The sequence below is a fragment of the Acanthochromis polyacanthus genome, chromosome 3 (assembly GCF_021347895.1).
Source record: "Acanthochromis polyacanthus isolate Apoly-LR-REF ecotype Palm Island chromosome 3, KAUST_Apoly_ChrSc, whole genome shotgun sequence".
Taxonomy (NCBI): Eukaryota; Metazoa; Chordata; class Actinopteri; family Pomacentridae; genus Acanthochromis; species Acanthochromis polyacanthus.
Window position 1 is genome coordinate 30,859,261 of NC_067115.1, and position 11,853 is coordinate 30,871,113.

Genomic DNA, 11,853 nt, shown 5'->3' on the forward strand with positions numbered 1-11,853 from the left:
TTTCAGTCTCTCGATGTGCAAAACTGATAGAGAGATACCCCAAGCGACTTGCAGCTGTAATTGCAGCAAAAGTTGGCGCTACAAAGTATTAATGCAAGGGGCCGAATAATATTGCACGCCCCACTTTTCAGGTTTTTATTTGTTAAAAAAGTTTAAAATATCCAATGAATTTCGTTCCACTTCACGATTGTGTCCCAATTGTTGTTGATTCTTGACAAAAAAATTAATGTTTTATCTCTTTATGTTTGAAGTCTGAAATGTGGCTAAAAGTTGAAAAGTTCAAGGTGGCCGAATACTTTCACAAAGCACTGTATATATATATATATATATATATATATATATGGGTCATTCCAGAATTGGAGGACATTTGGGCTTCAAAATGTTTAAAAAATAAACCTTTTCTTTTACAGTTTTCTGCTCCATATTCACAATAGATAAACTATCAAAGACTTGATTGGCTCAGCTTACACATCAATGGTACCATTTTTATTCCATGTTTTATTTGTTGTTTGCTAACCCTACTCTAATCACAGTAACAGGGTTGCTAATCCATGCTAATGTTAGCTTTTTCTCAGCAGTAGAAGCTAGATAGTTAGCTAGCTGTTACTGCTGACCAAGAGGACAAAGTTTTTGTTTTTTTTGTTTTTTTTCTCCTTTCTTTTTAAATCTTTATTTAGCTTTACAATATACAGTAATCATAAATAAATCAATAACAATAACATTAAGTTAATATTAATAAAAGAAAACAAAAATAAAACTAAATGAAAATAAGAAAGTAAACTAAAAAGAGAGAAAGTAAAGGGAAAGAAGAAAAAAAGAAGGGGAAATATATGTATATATGCATACACACATACATCACATACATACATGCCAGGGGGAGTTGGAAACAACACATATGGTTGTATACTAGGGGTGCAAACAACTGATTATTAATCAATCATTTATCAGACATTGCTTGATAAAAAAAAAATTGCAATTGACTCAGAAGGGAGTTCAGCTTCTCAGAAAAATTGCCTCTTATCAATTAATGGATCATCGATTGATAAAATGAAGCAACCATTGATAATTGTGTTACTCAATAATTTGCATCCCTAATATGTACATTTATAATATATACACATTTATACACACATATACACACAAAACAGAACCACATACTAATATGTACCTCTACAAATACACACATATATGTAGAAATACAACAATACCTTGATATCTACATATATAGACACAAACATAATGAGATACATTAAGTTGCTATTTTAAAGAAACTACAGGCTACTTGATAGGTTTTCACAGCTTTTGGATTAGCTGCATATTTTATTAAACTAAGATACTGACAAAGTTATTGATGGGAGAAAGTCACGAAAATGAAAAGAATTCATCTTATCCTGGTAGTTTGAGGTAGAGTGAAACATTCAAACAAGGCTGACAATGTTATGAAAATATGAAAAATAGAAGAGAGGACATAGCTTTGCTCTACCCATTCTTTAGGAAAACTGTTTGATGATGTTAATTCCAGTTTTATGTGATTCACTGTTTTCTTCTTCTTCTACCAGCTGAAAAGGTTACGCGAACAGGGTTATTGTGGGACACACGTAATTATTAGATGTCAATGAGAAAAATAATTTTAAAAAAATGGAGGTCTAGGTTTCATTTTGACTGTTTTATTTGAGTTTCAATTTGGTCATCAGGGGAGTGGTACAAGAGAAGAATGACACTTTAGGAGGAACTCCAGACTTTTTTTTAAATTTTCAACCATTCTATTCTCCTAGTTTTACTTTATTTTATTTTTTAGATTTGGTCTCGGGACAAGTACAATTACACAACAATTGCATGTTTTAGTATTTTGTACATGGAAATTTGATGGGTGGGACGTAAAATGTCCTCTAGTTTCGGGATAACTCCTATCTATACACGAACTGTTTTTGTATTAAAATGTGAACATGCAGGGCTGTGTTGTTATATCTGATTCCATTTCGTTGTTTTTCACGGTGCAGATAACCGGAGCAGACGAACCGGGGAGGTGACGTCATCAAGTCTGCTGGGGTTCCGACTGCACGTTAACCGGGATGAGTTAGTCCGGGAATTGGTGTTGAGCAGCAGAGTTAGAGGTGGAGACACACTGAGAAGCCGCTGACGTGGACATACTGCCTCACTGCAGTGTTGCCAACTTAGCGACTTTCTCGCTAAATCTAGCGACTTTTCAAAGCTCCGAGCGACTTTTTTGTCAAAAGCGACTAGCGACAAATCTAGCGACTTTTTCTGCCGTTTTGGAGACTCTGTTAGGAAAACTCAGCTCATTCTGCAGTTACTGTTTTCACCAAGCAGCAGCTGCTGCTGTGCGCTTCTCCCCCTCCCAGAGCACAGGCTGTCAGTCCAGTAACCCGCAGCAGACCCAGTGAGGGGAGGGGGAGACCCTCATCACTTCGCGGCCAGACGGCAGATGAATCGCGCATGCGCAAAATCAGTACAGAGCCCATCCAGACTTACGCAGCCATATAAACGAAAATGTTTCTTCAGTGTCATGCTAAAATAAACCACAGCATTTAGCCTCTAGTGAAAAAACATATTTTGGGTGTTTTATACTCACTTTTTGGTCTCTTCCACAACGTTATTCCTCTCTCCTACAACGTTGACTACAATTACATGCAAACTGGGAAATATGCAAATTAGGCGATGACATCATTTAGCGACTTCTAGCGACTTTTCGGACAGACAATAGCGACTTTCCTTACTGAGGAGTTGGCAACAGTGCCTCACTGATGAAAGTGAAAGTTCGTCAGAGCGACGGCAGAGCTGCAGTCCTGAATATTCTCTGTGTCTGAACTCACTTCAACTGTTTTTCCTCAAACACCGACTCAGATTCAGGTGAGTACAGCTGACAGGACGTCTGATAGTTTGTTAGCGGATTCAATCCAAAGAGGCAGAAAACAGCAAGCAAATATCACGTTTCCTCTTTCACCGAAACGAGAACAAACCTGACTGGGTGTGGTTTCTGGTTTTACTGGTTTTCTTTTCATTTTAAACCCAAAAGTACTTCACCTGCTCTATTTGTTTCTGGTTTCCACGTGAGATACGATCAAACTGAACTCATAAACTTTGTAATTGTGGATTTTTCACCGTTCTTTTTCCACTTGGTGTTGACAGTAAAGCTGTGTGCAGACTGGTGTTCAAGATTAACTGGTGTTCCGATCAACTGGTGATATTCAGTGAGCGAGGCAGCTGTTACAACCATAGACATATATACGTAGACATAGATATATACAAACGCTAGATGTCTCGAGACGGAGTCGGCGGCGTCGTCACTTATCGGCCATCTTAGGACAGGGGACTGCTCTGGCGCACTGTACTGTAGTCAATGGTAAGGTGGATGATTTCCTCACTTTAACACTCATAGCTCGCTCAATTCTTGATTGATTTACAAACGGTTTAGTTTATTACAAACCTTATTAACGTGGCTATGATTCAGGCTCAATTCCGAAATCGCAGCTTTTCGTTTTGAAAAATGCGGCATAGTTGTGTGTCTTTTCTGCCTGGCTACTCACATTGAAGATGGTGTTACTCACAATCTGATTTTCAATTATTAGGTTTTCCTGAGACCAACGTTTTTTGAGAACCTAATCTTTAGGCGAAATTACGTTCTTTGTGGTTGTGGTTGTATTTATTTGCTTGTTAAGAGACTTTGATTGAGACCTTAGACTTATTGTTTGTATACATCTATGCCTGGATTAGTTAGCCTGCAGCCGAAATGCATTGTGGGTAATGTAGGCACCGGGTTCATGAAAAGAAAAGACATCATCTCTTTTTGTTGTGCATTGATTTTGGTTGAGCTTTGTTTTTTATCTGTGCATTAGAAAGCTGATAGTAATAAAAAAAAAGTGGAATGTTAAATATTAAAATTACATTTACATCCATTTATGCTGAAAAAAGCTGATATCTGTGTTCATTATTATATGAATTCAATGGTTTTAATTATTCTTATGTAAGCAGTAAAACAAGTACATCTCTGACGTTTATAACAAACCAAGCTGTTGTAAAATCGGTTGAAAATTGAGCAATCTACAGTGATTTTAAAATCCATGCTCCATTGACTTTAATGTTATGAGTGATCGAGCAGCCCTGTCCCAAGATGGCCGCCATGTGGCGACGTCGCTCCCCATAGGCTGACAGTGCTCATGAGCCATCGAGTGTTTGTATATATCTATGTACGTAGACGCCTCATTGACTGCGGCTGCCCACTCGAGCGATGTGCCTGCAGCGCCGCCATCTTGGACCGGGGCCAGCCGAGGCAGCGGTGCATAGACATCTATGGAGGAGAGAGGTACTGCTGAATCTAAAAGTGGAATTATTCGCCGAATTTTGAACCGATTGCCAAACTGTTTGATTTTTAGAAACGTCACACTTGTAGCTACTATACAAGGTGCTCGGATATTTTTTTACAATGCAGGTTTTGCCATACTGCTATTATTACTACTGTTAATAATAATAATAATTATTATTACTACTCTTAATATTATATCAATTATTACTATTATTACTGCTATTATTACTATTATTTTTATCATTATTATTACTGTTATTATTACTATTATATCACGTGTATAAATCACGTTCTTTGGGAAAGCTTAAACATGTGAGAAAAGTAGCCAGAGATAAAGAATTGTCTACAACAAAAATAGTTCCATCATAAATCAGGGCTATTAGATCAATCAGATGCTGTATTCTAACCCACCAATTACTGCAGTAAGTTGCTAGGAACGCTAGATTCATAACATCGAATTTTAAACAAAAAATGTCTCAGATCAGTTATTTCACCGGTAAGCAGCTGTGTAATACACAGGATGATGCAGAGAGCTGTTAGATCATGGGTAGAAGCCAGACACGGAGCTGATGGGTTCTATCCGTCTTCTCGGCGTTTATTTCACTCTAGCTATGACAACCTGCTAACAATATATAATTCCTTACATACATCTTACATGTGAAAAGTAGTCCCACGAGCTCTTGTTTCCTTACAGCGCTCATTAGAGCATCCATAGGCTGAACAGAAGTCTGGCATCTAAGTGTTGAGTGGCAAAACCAGCATTGTAAAAAAATATCCGAGCACTTTGTATAGTAGCTACACGTGTGACGTTTCTAAAAATCAAACAGTTTGGCAATCGGTTCAAAATTCGGCGAATAATTCCACTTTTAGATTCAGCAGTACCTCTCTCCTCCATAGACTTCTATGCACCGCTGCCTCGGCTGGCCCCGGTCCAAGATGGCGGCGCTGTAAGCACGTCTCTCGACAGCCTATGAGGCGTCTACCTATATATGTCTATGGTTACAACGGCAATACATAGCATAGATGACTGTACCGGTGCCTGTTCAAAACACACAGGCGTCAATAAACTGTTCCGAAATGTTCTTGTTGCAGCTTTAACATTGTCGTTATTGCTCTGTATGGACTCACGGGTGTTCAATCTACCAATAAAATACTTGGTTTAATGAGGACTTCCACCTAACGGAGTGGAAATATCGCTTCACTGCGACAGAGTGTGACGATCTCCATCAGATTAACTGGTGACAGTCTGTGGCCTCAGTCCGACGGTCAGACAGACAAACAGATTTTAAGTAAAACAATGACATCATATAAACCATCTGACCACATTCTAACCAGAGATTTCACATTCCAGCTTTCAGAACGTTGATATGCTTCATCTACCCCCCCATTCAGGATTTATTTATTTTACTGGGGCACTGCAAGTTATAATCAATATTGCAACCAGTGCAACCAGAATCAATGCCTTGTAAATTAAATGCACTGACTTTACAGAACACAAAATTAAAGTTTTTTTTTTATTTCTAAAGACCTAGAACAATAATAGAGACGATTATATTTATTCTACCAAACCTTAACGAGCCCATCCTTGAACTATATAGCTAGCTGCTGTTTCAAACAAGATCTCACAACTCAAGACGTGAAACAATAAAATAAGAATGAATAAAAAAAGACCAAATAGATCATCTTGGTGAATTGTTCCACACTAAGTTCCATCTGCAGATTCCCCCTCAGACTAAAAACTGCCTCTTCACTGAACACCTTTACACCTATATATACTTATGACTACCAATAGCTGTGAATAAATGTTTTTTTTCCCCCTTTTTATTAGCTTTATTTGACAGGTAAGTAGAGAGAGATGGACGGAAAAGTAGGGAGAAAACCTACAGCAGAAAGCCGTGAGCTGGAGTTGAACCCGGGCCGCTAGGTCAGGTTTATGTTCCTGTTTATAGATCTCCTGTTCAGTCACCTGAGCTAATGCCCCAGTATATGTGATATACTGAAAGGAATTGGTGTCTTTTCTCAATGACATGTCAGTTTAGAGTAGTATGACACAACAAAGCTCTGCTGCTGGTTTGAACATGAATGTCCTGTGAATTTTGCTAAATTGCTGCATTTCAAATCCAATACGTTAAATACTGCTGGGCTGTTTAAGTAAAATTTTGACGTTTGTGTTATTTAAATAAGACAGTTTAGCTATAATGTGATCTAAACCTGCCAATACTGTATCAGTATATTAATGTTATACTGCAACACTTTGGAATTCTGTTATCACACAGCTTGGTGAACTTCTTGTTAAATAACATGAACACCGTGTGCTGGTCTCCTGTCTGCTGCTTTGACAGGTTTTGACAGTGATCTCCGCTCCAATAGTTCCAGCCGCGGTTACGTAGTTGTCTTTATTGTTGCCTGACAGCGCATGACTCTTACGATGAGAACGCGACTTATTTCCAGATATTTTTGTCAGGACCAAAATGAATAAAACAGCAGAAATCTCATTTTTAGAAGCGAAGTTGTTCCATTGTTTATTTCCTGGTTAGTCGGTAAGGGGTCCTGAAAAGCCACGCCTACGAAACATCTGTCTCAGAAACGCTGGAATCACCAGTTGATCGGATCACCAGTTAATCTTGAACACCGGCAGCAGAAATGAAACGGAGTGAAGTCCAAATAAAAGCTGCCAGAATAGAATGATGTTTCTATAAAAGTGTGACTTTCTCCAAACTCAAGATCTATAGCAGGACTCTGTTCCAAAAAGCAGGTTTCTGGCGAAATCTCTTGAGTTCGTTGCTCTGAGATGAAGGAAACTGAATTTTGTGATCCACGATAGTCTTAGGCTGCACTTCTAGGGCCGCACATTTAGAGACTTATTTCTAGACAGCGCCTCCTACTGCAAAAGATGCTCACTGAAATGCAAAAGTCGTGCTTTTAAAGGAGGATTTCACCCAAAATATACTTGGAATTTAAAAGGTTTGTTCAAGGAGTTTTCCTCAGAAAGTACTACTTCATGTCCAATTACCTGTAATTTTAAAGCTTCATTCCACCCAAATAGTGTTTTTAAGCAAAAAGCTCAGATATAAAAGGTTTGTTCCACCCAAAATACTGTTTCGTACAATTATAATAATAAGTAGGTTGCTCAGACTTGCATTTGGACAATTTGTGTAATTATCAGGTAAAATAATAATGGAATCATCTGTTTTGGTCTCTGGATCTCAACTAGGACAGTTTAAAAGGTTGGAAAGAGGCAAAACACCAGGATAACTTTGGACGCAGATGTATTTATTTAATAGAATAATAAGTCAGTAAAATCAACAGCACTCCCTCCTCCACTCACACAAAAGTAAATTGTGACTCCCAGCACTGAACCTCTGATCTCACTACCTCCTGTTAGACATAAATGTTAAGTAGACATAGCATGTATATATCTGATAAACTGGATAAAATCTGCTTTATTTTGAACACTTAAACACAGTAAACACAGCAAAAGAATGGAGAAGAACACGTACTCTGCTGGATCGGGACCTGGGCCTGGACCTGGGTCCAGCTCTGTGTCCATGAAGAGTGACCGGTCAAAGGATGATCCTCTTTTTTTCAGACAATCTACAGATGGAAGGTGAGACATTAAAACTGACAGAAAGCCATTTTAGACACAAAGTTGTTGTTGTGTTTATTAACAGCTTGAAGATGTTTTCCATCAGTTTTTATCTGTTCTGGTTTTGTTTCAGGATCCAGCAGCAGAGACCAGAACCCAGCTGTTTGTCCTTCAAGAGCGACCAGTCAAGGGACGAATTCATTTACTTTAAAGATGTCCATCCATCTGCTGATCAGATGTAAGCTGTAACTGACAGAACGAGTCACTTATTCCTGAAAAGAACCAGTTTGTACGACGTGTTGTCCGACCTGCTCTGAAATCCAAAGTGTTTCTGTCTGTTGTGAACGTCCACGTTACAGCGAGGGGGAGACATGATGAGGTTTAAATGTGGAGATAACTGGTTCCATTTTCAGAATCTTCTGAAGATGTTCATGATGTCATAGCTGGTGTTTGTCTCTGTGTGGACAGACGTACTGATATCTAACTGCTGATGTTGATCTACAGAGTGGAACAGCAGAACTCAGAGGTTCCCAGCGCTCAGTCTGTCCAGCAGCATCACTTGGACTCCATATTCATGGTGAGTACATGGACAACAGGTTCTTCTCCATCTGTTGTGTTCAGGCGTCTCCATGCTGCTCTTTGTAGACCAGTGGACTGTCAGTGTGTCCAACATGGATCTGATGTTTGGCTCCATGATTTCATTCTGATGGATTCATTAACAGATTTCTCTGTTCCAGCTGCTGGAGGACAACATGGTGACTTTTCTGAAGAAGGAGCTGAAGAAGATCCAGAAGGTTCTGAGTCCAGATTACCCAGAATGCTCAGAGAGTCAGAGGAAAGATGAGGAGGATTTGGAGGATGATGATGAAGAGCAGAGGAGCAGCAGAGAGATGCTTCAGCAGATCACAGTGTTGTTCCTGAGGAGGATGAAGCAGGAGAAGCTGGCTGACTGTCTGCAAAGCAGTAAGTAGATTTGTGTAAAGACCAATGCTGCTCATTAACAGCACATTTACCAAAGTCTCAGAAAATCTCCACACAATTATTCTTTAGGGGGGCAAACTATCGCGTTCACTTTATTGGTACTTTGGTGCTTTAATATCCAGGTTGCTTCTACTTCACTGTTTCTTTCTTGTGTTCTCATTCAGATGTTGCTGCTGCAGTTTGTAGACGTGAACTTAAATGTGCTCTGAAGAAGAAGTTCCAGAGAGTGTTTGAGGGCATCGCTAAAGCAGGACAGAAGACCCTCCTGAATGAGATCTACACAGAGCTGTACATCACAGAGGGAGGGACTGCAGAGGTCAACGATGAACATGAGATCAGACAGATTGAGGCAGAGTCCAGGAGAACAGACAGAGCAGAAACAGGCATCAGACCAGAAGACATCTTTAAAGGCTCACCTGGAAGAGATGGACCAATCAGAACAGTGATGACACAGGGAGTGGCTGGCATCGGGAAAACGGTGCTAACGCAGAAGTTCACTCTGGACTGGGCTGAAGAAAAAGCAACCAGGACATCCACTTCATGTTTCCATTGACTTTCAGAGAGCTGAATGTGGTGAAAGAGAGAAAGTTCAGCTTGATGGAACTTGTTCATCACTTCTTCAGTGAAACCAAAGCAGCAGGAATGTGCAAGTTTGACGACTTCCAGGTTGTGTTTATCTTTGACGGTCTGGATGAGTGTCGCCTTCCTCTGGACTTCCACAACAATGAGGTCCTGACTGATGTTAGATAGTCCACCTCAGTGGATGTGCTGCTGACAAACCTGATCAGGGGGAATCTGCTTCCCTCTGCTCGCCTCTGGATAACCACACGACCTGCAGCAGCCAATCAGATCCCTCCTGAGTGTGTGGACATGGTGACAGAGGTCAGAGGGTTCACTGACCCACAGAAGGAGGAGTACTTCAGGAAGAGATCCAGAGATGAACAGCAGGCCAGCAGCATTATTTCCCACATGAAGAAGTCAAGAAGCCTCCACATCATGTGCCACATCCCAGTGTTCTGCTGGATCACTGCTACAGTTCTAGAGGAGCTGCTGAGAACCAGAGAGGGAGGAGAACTGCCCAGAACTCTGAGTGAGATGTACATCCACCACCTGGTGGTTCAGGCTAAAGTCAAGAAGGTCAAGTATGATGGAGGAGCTGAGACAGATCCACTCTGGAGTCCCAGACAGCAGGAGGATGATCGAGTCTCTGGGAAAACTGGCTTTTGAGCAGCTGCAGAAAGGAAACCTGATCTTCTATGAGTCTGACCTGACAGAGTGTGGCATTGATATGAAAGCAGCCTCCGTGTACTCAGGATTCTTCACACAGATCTTCAAGAGGAGAGAGGGCTGTATCAGGACAAGGTGTTCTGCTTCATCCATCTTAGCGTTCAGGAGTTTCTGGCTGCAGTCTACATGTTAACTGTTACACCAACAGGAAGGAGAAGGTTCTGGAAGACTTCCTGGGAAAAGACTGGAAAGACAAGAACAGAGACACTCTGGATGTGTTCCTGAGCAAAGTCATGGAGAAATCCCTCAGAAGTAAAAATGGTCACCTGGACCTGTTTGTTCGCTTCCTTCATGGCCTCTGTCTAGAGTCCAACCAGAGGCTCTTAGGAGGCCTACTGGGTCCGACAAAGAACCGTACAGAAATAATCCAGACAGTCATCAACAACCTGAAGAAGATGAAGAGTAATGAAATGTCTCCAGACAGAAGCATCAACATCTTCCATTGTCTGATGGAGATGAAGGATCTCTCAGTACATCAGGAGATCCAAGAGTTCCTGCAGTCAAAGAACAGATCAGAGAAGGAACTCTCTGAGATCCACTGCTCAGCTCTGGCGTACATGCTGCAGATGTCAGAGGAGGTTCTGGATGAGTTGGACCTGGACAAGTACAGAACATCACAGGAGGGAAAACGGAGGCTGATTCCAGCTGTGAGGAACTGCAGAAAGGCTCGGTCAGTCCAGATGTGACAGACATGATCACTCAGTGCAGATCAGTAGTTCAGTTCTTCAGATGTTCTCACTAGAATATCTCATTCTTCTTAATGTTCCTCTTGTTTATTTCGTACATCACATGTCACCTGTGTTTAGTCTCAGATGTTCTTTCCGCTGCTTCAAACGCTCTGAAAATGCGGATTTCTTATTTTCTTGCGTTTAAAGCTGATAATGTATGACACAGTTTTTCTTTCTTCTGTCCATCATCCTAAACACCACTTAATCCTCATACGGTCATAGGAGGCTGACGTCTATCCCAGCTAACTTAGGGTGAAGGCAGGGGACACCATGGACAGGTGCCTGTCTATCACAGGGCTACATATGCAGACAATCACACTCGCAGACAATTAGAATCACCAGTTAACCTCAACATGTTTTGGACTGTGGAAAGAAGCCTGAGTAACCCGAAGAAAATCCACGTGAACATGAAAACTCCACACAGAAAGATCTTAGGCTGGATGCAAAGCAGGGACTTTCTAGCTGTGAAGCGACAGTGCTGATGTTGTCCAGTGACCGATTTTTGTAGCGTTTGACAGCAGACTGTAAATGTGATGATGGAGGTGAGCTGACAGCAGCAGGTCACAGTAAACTCAGTCACAATATCCTAGTCCCAGTAAAACAGGACAGAAATGTTCCTTGATCCAGATGTTTCTCCTAAGAACTTTGTTGGATCGATCACACTGACACACTGACAGACCGTGGACTGTATGGAAGCCTGAATGGAAGTTTATCTTCTGTCTTCCATCTGCAGATGAAACCAAAGAAAGATTCAAATGTGCAAGTGTGAGAGAGGCTGATGAGAATTCAGTCTCATATCAAACAGTCAGAAGATGAGCTGAAGCACTGATGTGAAGAACTAATGTCCAACAGGAACAGTCCAATGTTCTGCTATCAATGCATGAAGGAAATATAAATGTCTCTTCATATCAACATGTTTTTCATTATGTCCCATTACAGACTTCTAA

General features: G+C 40.7%; 1 protein-coding gene across 1 annotated transcript; it reads left to right on the plus strand.

Moving 5' to 3' along the window:
- Positions 1–2,754: 2,754 nt before the first annotated feature.
- LOC110947498 (NACHT, LRR and PYD domains-containing protein 3-like) lies at positions 2,755–9,446 on the plus strand. Its single transcript, XM_051946230.1, has 6 exons — positions 2,755–2,871; positions 7,800–7,931; positions 8,044–8,148; positions 8,415–8,487; positions 8,648–8,873; positions 9,056–9,446. Exons 2-6 carry the CDS (start codon positions 7,807–7,809, stop codon positions 9,442–9,444), a joined length of 918 nt encoding a protein of 305 aa, XP_051802190.1. The 5' UTR covers positions 2,755–2,871; positions 7,800–7,806; the 3' UTR covers positions 9,445–9,446.
- The last annotated feature ends 2,407 nt before the right edge of the window (positions 9,447–11,853 follow it).